The 13,781-nt window shown below is 40.6% G+C and overlaps 1 protein-coding gene across 1 annotated transcript in view; it reads right to left on the bottom strand.

Moving 5' to 3' along the window:
• LOC137334914 (myelin regulatory factor-like protein) overlaps positions 1-13,781 on the bottom strand; it is a 66,361-nt gene that overhangs the window by 33,794 nt on the left and 18,786 nt on the right. Inside the window, exons 4-11 of the mRNA XM_068000001.1 lie at positions 13,079-13,340; positions 12,692-12,789; positions 7,422-7,569; positions 6,648-6,843; positions 3,969-4,045; positions 1,602-1,712; positions 1,182-1,272; positions 164-364 (exon numbers count right to left, since the gene is read on the bottom strand). Of these exons, the coding sequence (XP_067856102.1) occupies positions 164-364; positions 1,182-1,272; positions 1,602-1,712; positions 3,969-4,045; positions 6,648-6,843; positions 7,422-7,569; positions 12,692-12,789; positions 13,079-13,340 (1,184 nt within the window). The remainder of the gene's footprint in view (positions 1-163; positions 365-1,181; positions 1,273-1,601; positions 1,713-3,968; positions 4,046-6,647; positions 6,844-7,421; positions 7,570-12,691; positions 12,790-13,078; positions 13,341-13,781) is intronic.

The raw sequence follows: 13,781 nt of genomic DNA, 5'->3' as shown, positions 1-13,781 counted from the left end.
AATGCCACCTGAAGCCTGCCAAAAATATCATTGAGGCTGACCCCGGAGATGTCACAGAGGTGGGAGGGGGGGGAAGCCCCACCATATTTCTGCTTACAATTGTGCTGGAGAGGAAAATCTTGGTCACTTTGTATAATTCAATACATGCATCATAAATACCCACCTCATGGATATTCTGTTTAGCTCGTCTGTCAGATGGATGCATGACTGTTCCCATTACTTTTACATTGCCACACACAACCAATGCCTCATCTGGAGTATCTGTGTTGATTCCCACTTGGCCATGACAGACAACAGTGTTAGGAGCATGTCCTCGCTGCCATGTTACTTCATGGTCATTTTCAAACTGACTAGGATTTGAAGCCTGAAAGATGTTAAGGTGCCAAAAGTTATTCCAAATTCATAACTAGTACTTTTTGATATATTAAAATTGTATATATTATATATAACCCTGTTTATCTCTATTTACATTTACTTGAGTAAACGAAGTGACAATTTTATACAACTCTGGACAATGGATAATCATCTAACACTTAAATTGTGTTTTTCATTGCAAATGGACTTTTAAGATGTTCCTATCCAGACAGTACAATAGCTGGCTGATTTAAGAAAGTAATACTCAGTAAACTTTTGTTTACTAGTGTATTATTTGTGTAAACTATTGATAACTTTATCTTTTAATATTAATACAAAACCCATATGCAATAGAAAGTACACAAGAAATATGCACTATAAAATCAAATGTCAAGACAGTAGTTGTCTTTTTATTGAAGTGAACAGCAAAGTTTGAAGATAAGACTTTATAATATATGGAAATGATTTCCTTCCCCTGTATTAAGCAGTAAAACAAAGCCTGATGTTACTTCTAGGCTAATCACATGGTGTTGAGTTGGATTCGACCATCTGTTGCTGTTGGCCATGACATACTACCAGCAGAAATACTATTATTTAAAAGAATAACACACTTTACGTGTGTTCAAAGGCAATAATATGATAAATGGATTTAAATGATGCTGAAAAATCTTGAGAACTTTGTTGTTCAATCTTATCTCAACATGTTACTGCCTTGTATTACACACAAACTCTGTGCTATCCTCTTTATTAAGTTGTAGTTATATTAATAATTTGAAATATATTCAAAACCCTTTTCCTTGAATGCAGCTGAATTTCAACATACTTACCCGCACAATTATTCTTTCAGATGCATGAGCAGCTAATAAATAATTCTGGTTTTGGCTGACAGCATACAGACCAACCACAAGCATGAAGTATCTAGAGAAAGGAGAGTGTCCTATTAGACCTAGCCTCATTTTTAAAAAATTATTAAACACTGGCCATTTTTGATGAGTTATGAGTGAATATATTAAAATAAAATCATAAGCTAATATTGAAAAGGACCAAAATTGTGATAACAAAAATATACTAGAAACACACAACAGGTTTAACAGCATAACAGCATCTGAAAAACAAGATGAGTCAATATTTTGTGTAGACCCTTCTTCAAGATTGTGATTAATATAGGGTGTTAAATAACATATCCATGCAGTACTCATTTTGTTACAACACTCATATTTTATTATATATGAATCACAGTCCTATACCTCTGATCAGGATTAGGTTTTCCTTTCTTCCTCATGTTGTTAGCTGTTGTTTCACTGAAGTGTAATCTTCCCAAAGTGATTTTTGTAGTTTGGTCTCCTGGCAAATTAACCCTTTCAAAAAAAAAACACTGAATTCACTATAAACCATGAAAGACGCAATGTGTGAAATATTGATAGGCATCTCACCTAACATGCTACTTTACAGATAACTTGTAGACTGGCAGCTGCAGTATCAATTCTAGCCAGGTAGTAACCTGCTTACACTAGAACAATCTGTGGTTCCACACACGTACAGAGCTCCTCTCTGACCAGTTAAGTTTTAAATGTTTAGACTTTGTTTACGTGGGCAGCAATCTTCAAACGTTTGAATTAATTGTACATTCGTTTGAAAAGCGTCCCTCAGTTTTGCATAGCACTGGTGTAAGAGTCTCTCCGAAGTCAGTGCATACCCTGACTCCAGAATTATATTGCTAATCCAGCATCAATGTTAAGTTGAAGCTTCTTTGTGCTAATGCTGAAATTGTGGTTTAAACGTACCCTTAAATTTATTGGTTACATACACAGAACTACTGTGTACATCCAAAATTAAATAACTTCCTGTGTCTTCAACTTTACTGATACTTAATATCATATAATTACTCTATTGATTTCAACACATTAATTAACTTTTGCTTGAAGTAGTAAGAGTATCAATGATGATAATGTGAGACAGGTTTCAATGTACTTATTTCTACTTCTTACCACTATGTGCATCTGTTTCTCACTGACTTTCTGCCATCCCACCATTGCATCTATTTGCACCTTTGTTTTCAAGTGTTTCTACTGAAAAGAATTCACACTTTAATGGAGGATGGGAAAGAACTGAGGAGACTACTATAAAAGTAGTGTAAGATGGGACCACTGAGCCTATACTCTCAGTATAGAAAAATGGTACAAGAACAGCAATTATGAGAAATGCAACCTACAGAGGCTACAGCAGAACCAGAAGACACCTGAGAACTTATAGAGGAAAACAGTACCAAAACGGATAGGAAGAAGCTGAGCACACTTAAGAAAGCTCAAAAGGAGTAGAGAGTGCTAGAGATACACAAAAAGTCTGTCATCATATGAAGAGAGAAAAGATATCTATAGATTAATATTTTGGGTAAAAGCTTTTTTACAATCAATTCTGATCATGGGTTTCTACTTCAAACATTAACCTGTTTCCTTCTCTTTTCAGATGTTGGTGGACCTGCAGTGTACTTCCAGCATTTTCTGTTTTTATTGAGGATTTCCAGTTTTTCTTCTTATTCGAAAAGTAGTTGGATTAAAGAGGACAGTCTGATATAGCTGATTACTATTTTAATGTCATAACACAGGATGAGCATGGTAAATAGTGTATGTGGGAAATATTCCTTATAGTTCCAATGATGGTAGGCAGATCAAAGGTGTGTTCTGAACACCACAAATATTATATGCATATGTGAAATTCTTAAACTCTGTACTATTTTCTAAACCAGAGCCACGCTTTGATGACTTCATGGAAAATTCAGAATGTAAACCACAATCAGCAACATGCTGTTGATTTTGTACGAATCCCATGCTGAATTCAGGGTTGTGCTGGCATAATTTCAGTAGAACCTGAAATCTGCACACCCAAACTGTCTTAAATAAATAAATGGTCTGACATTGCAGGAGGACTTTGCTGGCTCTACTTAACTAGCGTAAGTTAAAATCCCTCAGGTAAGTACATTGAAGTGTGTGCATCCAAGTTCTGTGTGCACAGACATTGATGCTGTGAATTTTGGAGGAAACTAGAGCACCCCTGGCATAGAAGAGTATAAGGCACTCAGTACAAGTAGGGCAGCATTGTTTAATGTGCTTTAACTGGCACCACCTCCCTGAGCATTAAAACAGCACAAGAGGTTCAAAACTACAGCTGTAATGCCTAAAAGAAAAAAAAAAGTATAGATTTTCACCTGAAGATATTAATTACTGGCTGGGGTCCAGTTCCACAGATGCCGGTTCTCCTCCAGTATCTAGTCTAAGTGGGCGTTATTTGTGTTAGCCTACACAAACGTAGGGAGGCACTGCAGCCAAGCTCAATCCTGTCCACGTATGCATACTTGCAGCAGGGATCAGGAGTGGGAACCATGGACGATTTTGCCCGCCTCACTCAGGGGTTTAAAGGTCAATTGTTGCACTTCTGCTGTTGCCTAGCTGACATCAGTAACTCACTGCAGACCAGGCACTGAAACTGTACAATTCAGTTATTCACTGGCTAAAGACATTGCGTCATTGGGAGAAGCTAAATTTTCTCAGAAGATATCTCATATCTCATTTAAAAAAATACATAATTTTAGACAATCTCCATATCAGTCATTTTACCTGATTGGATTAAAAGGTTTCTTGCTTCGGTCTGATTGAGATTGTTCAATGATGATCACTTGATTCGTGGCCTCAATCTGTGTGCAAAAATAAAGTTTAAGTACTGTAATACTTTCATTGCAAGTATGAAAGTGAAGAAAATATTACACATATACACATTAAAGTTTAATATTTTGGCACAGGAAAACATGGCTGGAAACATAAAGCAGAACAGTAAAGCATTCTTCAAGTATGTCAGGAGTAAACAAAAGGTGCAAAGAGGGGTTCGCTAACTAAAAAATGACAATGGAGAAGTTTTGTCCGAAGATAGTGAATTTGCTGAAGTACTTAACCGTTATTTTTCAACAGCATTCACAAAAGAAATGGTGGTAGAAATGCTAGATTGAGGGTACAATTTAAAGGTGAAAGTAGACTGAAAAATGTTAAAATTTCAAGAGGCAACATAAGTGGCGAACTTGTTGAAGCTCAAGATAGATTAGGCTCCTGGCTCTGACAACTTTCATCCCAGGGTTCTGAAGGAATTGAGTCAAAAAATTGCAAATCCTCTTGTGGATGTTTCTCAGAGTTCACTGGACTCAGGCCAAATCCCAGAGGATTGGAAAGCAACAAATGTGACTCGCAGTTTCAAAAAAGGGCTGAGGGATGAACGTTCAAATTATAGATCTGTAAGCCTATCGTCCACAGTTGGAAAAGTGATTAAAAATATTTTGAGGGATAATATACAGAGAATATCTTGAGGGGCATGAGCTAATACAAGATAGTCAACATGGTTTTAGGAGTGAGGGGTCATGTTTGACTAATTTATTGGATTCCTTTTGAAGAGATGATAGACCTAGTAGATAGGGGAGAGAAAGTGGATGTTATCTACCTGGATTTCAGGAAGCTATTTGATATTGTCCCACATAATTGGCTATTGCGTAAGGTCCAAGCCCATGGGAGAGATGGGAATGTATTAAAATGGATTGGTAAATGGTTGGTTGCTAGCCAACAACGGATAGTAGAACATGGGCAGATATTTGGTTGGCAGCCAGTTACCAGTGGAGAGCCAAAAGATTCAATGTTGGGGCCACTGTTGTCGATAATTTTTATAAATGATTTAGAGAAAAGAATTGTGTCCAAAATATCTAAAAATGTCAGATAGCACCAAATTGGGAGCAGTGGCAAACGATAAATATCAATGCGCACAAATTCAGTTTAGATTAGTTCATGGTAAACAATTTCAGTTCTTCCAGTATTTATATACTGCTTTCCACAGACTTGGGACATATACTGGACATTGTAAAATTGAATCATTTTTGTAGTTAATTAATAAATGCCACAGACAACATTTAACAATATAGTATGGAAGCATCATAAATATTTAAATTACTATCATTCATGCACTACAGTCAGAAGCAGAAGCAATCATATTAAAAACATGACTGATTTCTTTGTGTTACTATTGTTTGCATTTTTTTGTTTAATGGTGATATATCCAAGTCAGAATTTGCATTTAGCAATTAGAATAATTAAAAATAGTGCTCAGGGAATTTAGGTCATCACTGTGTCTTAGTTACAGCACCTTGTGATCTATGAAAGTGAAAAGTAGTTACTTTGAAATGAAGGTTTGAATCTCAGAGTATATCAAACTGATCTGAATGCATTTACTTAAGTTATCAGTTTTAAATCACCATTTGCAAGTATATGTTTTGAACTCCAGTGCAATATTAATTTATACGATTTCCATGAGTACTTCGAACTAAAACAGTTATATATTTAAACTAAATCCAAGTATATAACTAAAGTCTTAAAATAATTTGACTCTGAAGATTTGTTATAAATCAGAGATTAAGATGTAAAATTAAACAAAATATAATTTCTAATGGCCCAGAAATTGCTCTTCAAATATCGGTGAAGCTAACAGGGCTCACCGTTACTTCAGCGAAAATGGAAGAGCAAGTTCTGGAGAGTGCACATGTGCAGTGAAATGCCGAAATCCAGAACCCGCTCTTCCTGATTTACCGGTGATCTGAAAGTTTCCGTTAAAGGGACCTCGCCAGCTGCAGTCAATGGACCAGCAACAACTTGCCCGCCTGCCCAGCTGGAAACTAACTAATCTCGTCACAAAAAGATACGCTGAGTTTTTTGGTCTAAACTAACTTTTAACTGCATGGTAAGTAGTAATGACTGCCAAACAACCTCTCTGGCACTGAAACTTTTAAAAATGTGGAGTCTCATTACTCCTGATTTTAATAGTTTTTGGGCATATAAAATAAAATTTAATTAAAAAATTTAAGAAAGAATGTTTTTACTTTTTCTTTCTGCCTCTTTTATCTCAGTCTTTTAATCTTATGGCATGCTTCATGCTGATTGGTTGAGGGAACATAGAGATCCTTTCCCCACTCACAAAGCCCACGAAAGAACGTTGCAATCCTTTGAACTCACATTTCAAGGAAGTTGTCAAAGAGAACACGGTAACTTAGTGGGTGAGTTCAAATCCAATGAGCGTTGAGCACTGTTGGTTCGATGCTCAGTGCAATTTACAGGCCATTATCTTTCCCACTATAGATTTGTGCTATGATTACTGACATATTCCCTGCACAAAACTATACTGGCAAGCTTCACTTTTTAGAGACTTATACATAAATTATTTAAATTCAAAAGTGAAACAGCAGAAGCATATCTAATTTCAAAACTCGCCTTTACTCCAAAAACTTTCAAGAAGAATGTTTCAATTGGTTTAAGGTCTAGAGGTGTTTTAACATATTTTGGACATCCAATCAAACCAACATTCACTGTGACCTGAAAGTGGTTCTTCTTTTGGCAAATAAATGAATCATCTGTTGTTGAAAAATTAAATCCTTTGTCTGCATTTACTTGATAGCCTGGAGCAGGTCTAATAAAAACAGTAACACAAAAATATAAAACAGATTTGTATAAATGAATAAACTTAATCACAATTTATACTGTAATAATCGGAAACAACTTTTGAAATCAATTTAGTGAAATTGAACACATTAAAGATTTTCAAAGCATTTTACAATCATTAAGATTCTAGCAACTCTTAGAGCAGTGATGCATTTTTCAAATCTAATATATTAAAAAAAGTTAAGAATAAAATCTGATTTTTGTTGCCCCTTCAGTCCGATTACTAAAGTACAGTTAAAGTTATATTAAAGGCAGAGATCAATGTATGAGAATCTTGCCATTAGTCTTCCAAGTTTTAGAGACTCAGCTAAAATAATTAAAAACTGTGCACAGACATTTCTATTATTAAGCAGCAAGAACCTGACGTCAACGTGCAACTGGTCGAGGTTAAAGAACCTGCATAATAATTAGGATTTACATTGTGATTTCTAAAGATCACAGTAATGTGTTTTGCCATCTGTAGCCCTGAAAGTAGCTCACTTGCAAGATTTAGCAAAAAAAGTTTAAACTTGTAAGCCAAAAGGAAAAAAATCAGCAGGTACTTACAATTCAATATAACTACTGTTACACAAAGTTGCCCATTGATTGGGCTGAAAAGGATGCCATTTCAAACATGGGCAGCCCCAGTCCATAGAAACTCCATTTTGACTGTCAGTATCATAACCATAGATATCTGTACCATGTTCTCTAGAATCTATTGATGAGAAAATAAATGTGAATATGTAAGTTGTTAGTATTTCATTTTTTAAGACTGGACTAACAGTCCATAACAGACACATCAGTCTGAGGATGATGGTGTTGGTACAAAATCTTCAAACTGAAAGTACAACCAAATGCATTCTATTATTGGTAGTATTATCTAATCAAGAAATTAATTTCATCTGATTTACTTGCTTTATACAGTGAGATGCAATAAAATTAATAAGATCAGTCAATAAGTGTACCATAGATCATCAATTTACACTTCAAACAGAGTTACACTAGAGAATGCAACAAGATAAAAGTTAGACGAAACAAATACTGAAAGATGCATGCACTATGCAATGAATCCCATTGAAGGAAATTATTGCAGTACACCATTAAATCACAAACTGTTTACTAAATGCACCAAATTCAGGACTCGTTCAAACTGGACACATCGGGGACTAAATTGGGCCACGTAGCGCCTGTTGTGTAGGCACCACGGGGACTCCTAAGCCCTGAAAATGATATCCGACATGCGCACGCACACTTATGCATGATGTACGCAGGACGCCATCTTGGTAAAGGTGTTAGTGCACACGCACCTAATGAATGCCGGCAGCATGTAAAGTAGGGAGATTATTACGTTAACCAGTGTGCAACGCTGATCTGAAGCAGCTGGTAGCATTTTTGAACTCCCCACTCCATCCAACACACTGTCCTAACCTTGCATAGCTGAACAGGAGTTAAAGGGCATGAAGGACCCCCCCCCATGAGCGCTATTAAAGGGAGCATGCAGGAGTTACAGATTAGTTGCTGGATTAATTGTTCTGGCTGCTGGTACAATTGTGGGTGTTAGTGGAAGTTTCCTATAGTTGGAGAAAGTTGCAATATTATATAGTGGTCTGGCTGGTCGTACAGTACTGTTACTGGCATTTAAAATAGTGTGCTGAACAAGGTTGCTGCCAGACATGGGTGGCCTGCTAGGGCTTCCTCTGGGAATTGAACATGATTGGGAGCATGCAGAGAGGACACGCAAAGCAGGACAAGCTGCCAGAAGAGGGAGGAGGAGGAGGTGGCGCAGGGCACTCAGTAGGAGGCCATATCCAACGAGGGCCTTCGGGGACCAATTCTCTTACCTCAACTTCAGCGACGACCAGTGCATCCAATGGCTGCGATTCACGAAAGAGGTCGTGACTGAGATTTGTCAACTGCTGCAGCCACAACTGCAGCCTCAGAGCAGGGCAAGGACAGCATTGCCTGTGGCTGTCAAGGTAACTGTGGCGCTTAATTTTTACAGCTCTGGTTCCTTTCAGGCTGCTGCTGGCGACATAAGCAACATCTCGCAGTGGCTCTGTATGAACTGAGAAACAGATTCATCATGTTCCCTCTTGACAGAGGCAAGCAGCATGAACTAGCACAAGGGTTTGCTCGTATTGCAGGCATCCCCATGATGCAGGGTGCCATGCGTGCTCCACATCTCAACTTGCCCATCTTTATGAACAGAAAGGGGTTCCACTCCCTCAATGTGCAGCTCGTGTGCGACCACACGCAGCACATCATGCAGGTAAATGCCCACTATCCTGGTAGCAGTCATAACTCCTTCATTCTGCGGCAGTCCAACGTGTCACCTATATTTCAAACAGCACGGCAAGTCAAAGGCTGGCTACAGGGCAACAAGGATTATCCCCACATGAAGTGGCTCAAGACTCCGGTCCAGAATGTACACAGCAAGCTTACAATGAGAGCCTTGCTGCCACACGGAACATCATCGAGCACACCATAGGCATCCTCAAGCAACCCTTCCACCGCCTGGACCACACTGGAGGAGCCCTGCAGTACTCAGCTGAGTGGGTATCAAGATTTGTCATTGTATTCTGCATGCTGCACAACCTTGCCATTATGAGGGAACCACCCTTGCCACCACCTATCCGGCAAGAACCTGAGCCAGAGACAGAGAAAAAAGAGGAAGAGATGGAGGAGGAGGAAGTGCAGCAGAAAGTGGAGGAAGAGGCAGAGAGGCAACAAGGTAGACAGGCCCTGACTGCTAGGGCTCTGCGAGATCAGATTATTAATGAGCGATACTAGTAACCTCAACATCACCTCCCCAATCACCAACAGTCCCACACTCCTTACCTTTCCACTCCCACGTGACCATCAAATGCTATGAGGTGCATCCCTAGTGGCTGGAGCATGGGTGGTGGAAAGCTGCTAACCTTCAACTGAGGAGAGTGTAGATAGCCTTGAAGGAGGACCTCGAGCAGCTTTGGGCTGGAAGGGCCCGGTTGTAGGCTGCACCATCTCGGCCTGGGCTGCAGCGGTCTGGCCTGGCTGGCTAATGGACAATGGCAAGGGCACTGGAGGAGTGGCAAGGGTGGGAGCAGGAATGCTGTCATCCTGAGAGAGGACAGCAGTTCCTCTTCCTTGGTGCCACTGCCACTGTCCCAGAGCGGCGACTCAGCAACCCTGGTGATCTGCTGGAGAACAGATTGCTGGGCTTCTGTGACGCCCTGGAAGGCCCGTTCTACAGTGGTACCCAAAGCTACGAAAGCAGCAGTCTGAGCTTCCAAGGCAGCAGCCTGAGCTCCAAACGCAGCAGTCAGATTTTGGATGGCAAATGTTTGTGCTGCAATTGAAACTGTGACATTGGTCATCAGACGCTGTATCATGGTGGGTTCTGTTATAAATAGGAAAGCCAAGTGGTGAAGGATAGAATTCCAGAGCCTGGACTTCAGTTGCTTCCAAGCCTTTATTCATGGAGATCCCCCTTACACACACACCACACCCTCAATAAGCTCTCCTATAAAAAGGATACAACAGCGTCCCCAATTGACACACACCACCTGAATACAATTAACACGAATTGATATAAATCACATGATACAATTAACAGGTTCCACTGGTGTGCTGATGGAGGTGACCATCCATTCCATGTGGGAAAGGATGGACTCCAAGCTCTGCACAAAGCTCTGTGCCAAGTTGGAGTTGGATTCCTCCATGCCCCTTGACATTATGTGCAGGCTTTCTGGCAGGCTTTTCAGTGCACCAAGCATTTGGTTGTGTACGCCGATCAGCCTTCTTCTGTAGCCTGGCCCACTGAAGTCATCATCTGACTCCTCTGCAGCAGAACTAGTGAGCGATCTCACCCTCTGGCAAGCTGGCACTTGCAGTATCCACTCCCCCCAAACCGGCTCCTTCTTGTGCCCAGTGTCTTACCACATGCAGATCCCTCCCCTAACCTAGCCTTTAAAGTATGCACAGTGTCAGTCTCTGAACTGTTGGCTGCGAGTGTAAGGCCGAGTGACGGTGTGTCTCCATCATCACTGTCATCTTTCTCTGCCTCCTCTGATGGTTCCAGTTCCAGTTCTTGGATATCTGCAATGACAAAAGGACATGGGTTGAGTTGTGGTAAGGGGAGAGGAGAAAGTAAGATGTGCGAGCTCACACCATCTGCAGTACATGAGTCAGAAAAGATTGTGGGATGAGGGAGAAGTGGGGAGAGAGAAAGAGGATTAGGTATGCAGAGACCCTAATCATCGATACCTCCAGCACTGCCAGTGGCCACGGCCGCAGCAACAGCCCACTCAATGATCGATAGCACTGTCCCCTCCATGGGGGTGAGGAGGTGTAGCCGTGCCTGTCCTCCCCCAGGTCTTCCCTGCTGCCTGTTGTTATGCGTCAGCTTCTCCTGCAAGAAAGAGGGAAGTGTGTCAGTGAGTGTCCTGCAAGATGTTTGGGTGATGAGGCTGTCATAGTTGAATAGCTGCCAGTATGTGTGACCTGTGAGTTTTAGGTGTGCGGCTTGCAAGGGTGGTACTGTGTGAGGGTGAGATGCAGCATCTGATTTGAAGAGTTGCGTACTGATGGAAAGAGTTTGTTGGTAGGTGGGTGAGAGGTGGTGTAAGGCCTGCAGCAGTGGATGAAGCTAGTGGTGTAGTTGGTAGGATATGCCACTTTACGGTTGAAATCACTCACCTTGATCGCTCGTGTCAAATCACTGAACTTCTTCCTGCACTGCATCCATGTGCGTGGTGCGATGCTCCTGACATTCACCTTGTGCTCTACTTCCTCCCACTGCTTCTTCAGCATGTGTTTAGAGGGCCTCCTGCCCCTCTGCGGATAAAGGATGCCCCTCCGTATGTCCATCTCTTGCACCAAGGCCTCCAGTGTGTCGTCGGAGAACCTTGGCGTATGCTCTCTCGCAGGCCCAGCCATTCTTCAGTACGTTCCACCACAGAGTTAGATGTCACACCAATTCCAGGTCTCCCTGCTGCCACAGTGCACCTCCCCTTTAAGAGGAGCAGGCTGCCTCTAAGTAGTGCTAGCCATGCCTGATATCGGGGCCCCCTGCTGATGCTTGCAGCCAATCAACAGCGGAGGTACTGCCAGCTGCATGCAGCAATCACTGCAATCACCAGGCAATACGAATGTTACATTCTGCCTGCATCTCAACGACCAGGCGTGGGTTAATCCCAGCTCCCGTTTTCCGGGGTTAACCAATTTAACCCTCATCCAAAGTTGATACAACTCTGGATTGAGGCCACATTTGATTTATCTCACTTGGATCTCATACTTTCCGGTTTTACTCTATGGCCTCTCTCCATCTTACTTGCTTGCTATTTCTGTGTCTCACTGCCCTTTGTCTTACCAGTTGCAGAGTTTTTGGCCTCCCACTTGCTAGGTAAATGGGAATTGAAAATAGTTGATTTTTTGGGTCACAACCGCAAAATTTTCTGACTTTGCATTCCCAGTGGGAAGCCTGTACTTTTACGCGCCAGCATTAAATTGGGTTGCGGTCGCGACCCACAAAACAACTATTTTCAACTCCCACCCGTCCCCAACCCACCCATTCTTGGGGTTTAAAATCACCACCAATGTCTTTGTCTATACCTCTGCCTATTTTAGCTTTGCGAAGGGAGAATTCCCTTATCACCAAGTAATCTTTGGCCATTAATATTGGCCATTCCACTATCACAGAGACAAAGCAATTCCTTCAAAGATACAGCTCGCTGAAATCATCTTTATATCAAATTTATCCTAGAGTTTATAAGAACTATAATATAGAAATCTCCGTACTTGTCACGCATGGACAAATTCAAAGAAAAAAAATCAAAATACATCCAGCATAAACCTACTGCTGTCTTCTTGACTTTGAATATCATTCCACACATGATCAATGGTATTCTCACATAGGTCCGAATGCTTCCTTTTTTTTGAATGCTCAATCAAAAATCTAGAACACAAGAATTTCTGTCAAATATCAGTATAATACATTTCGTATAATTGTAGATTTTGGGAATTATGTGCTGAGTACAAACCATTTTGCAATTATTTACTTTTTCTGGACTAGACAGTTCATTTGTTCTCTTGGTTCTAAATCGAAAGTATTTCAATGAGCTAAAATGCAACGTGAATGTTGACAACAATTACACATAAATTAGACTTTGTTTAATCTCCCCAGATACTGGAATATAAACTCAAATACAATATGTTGTTTTATTATTTAAATAAATGTGACATACTCAGGGTGGTGATTGGTACTCTGTTGAACAGGAAGATTTGGCACACCCCCATAGCTGAGAGGTACTGAACTGTTGCTTGGAGGCATATTTACATCAGGCTTCACAACATTTTCCCGACGTCCATTGTGTCTGTGTTGTTGAGGCAAGTTAGAATGAGTAGGCAGCTCACTATATCTACATGGAGCTTTATGATGGCTCATTGAAGGCGGCGGCCCCATTTGGGGATGAATTCCAGCTGTCCATGTACCACCATACTGCACATCTAAATAAAATATTAAATTACTTCAGCATCATACTATTGCAAAGCATTTCTGCCATTTTTCATTCAAAGGAATGAGCCCTGTAAAACTGGGTTTGATAAGATAGCGAAAACTAAAATTATATCTTAAATTGTTCAGCCACACACATACATCAGGTCAGCAATAGAAGCCTACAGCGCATAAGGAGATCATTTGGCCCATTGTGTATGACACCAGCTCTATACTTAAGCAATTCAAAACTCTTCACACTGCTCCGTTCTCTCTCCATAGCCCTGCATCTTTCTCTGCTTCAAATATTTATCCAGCTTTCCCTCAAAAGATGCAACGGTCCCTGTTACAGTCACTATCTACGGCAAAGCATCCCATGCTCCTACATAAAGAAATTTCTTCTTAATCTCCGTTGTCACTCAGCGACCATGTTAAAAGGGGTACAGGAACAGAGA

The sequence above is a fragment of the Heptranchias perlo genome, chromosome 18, assembly GCF_035084215.1.
Source record: "Heptranchias perlo isolate sHepPer1 chromosome 18, sHepPer1.hap1, whole genome shotgun sequence".
In the NCBI taxonomy this organism is placed as follows: domain Eukaryota; kingdom Metazoa; phylum Chordata; class Chondrichthyes; order Hexanchiformes; family Hexanchidae; genus Heptranchias; species Heptranchias perlo.
Note: the sequence above shows the minus strand (reverse complement) of the source record. Positions and strands in the feature narration are given on the sequence as shown.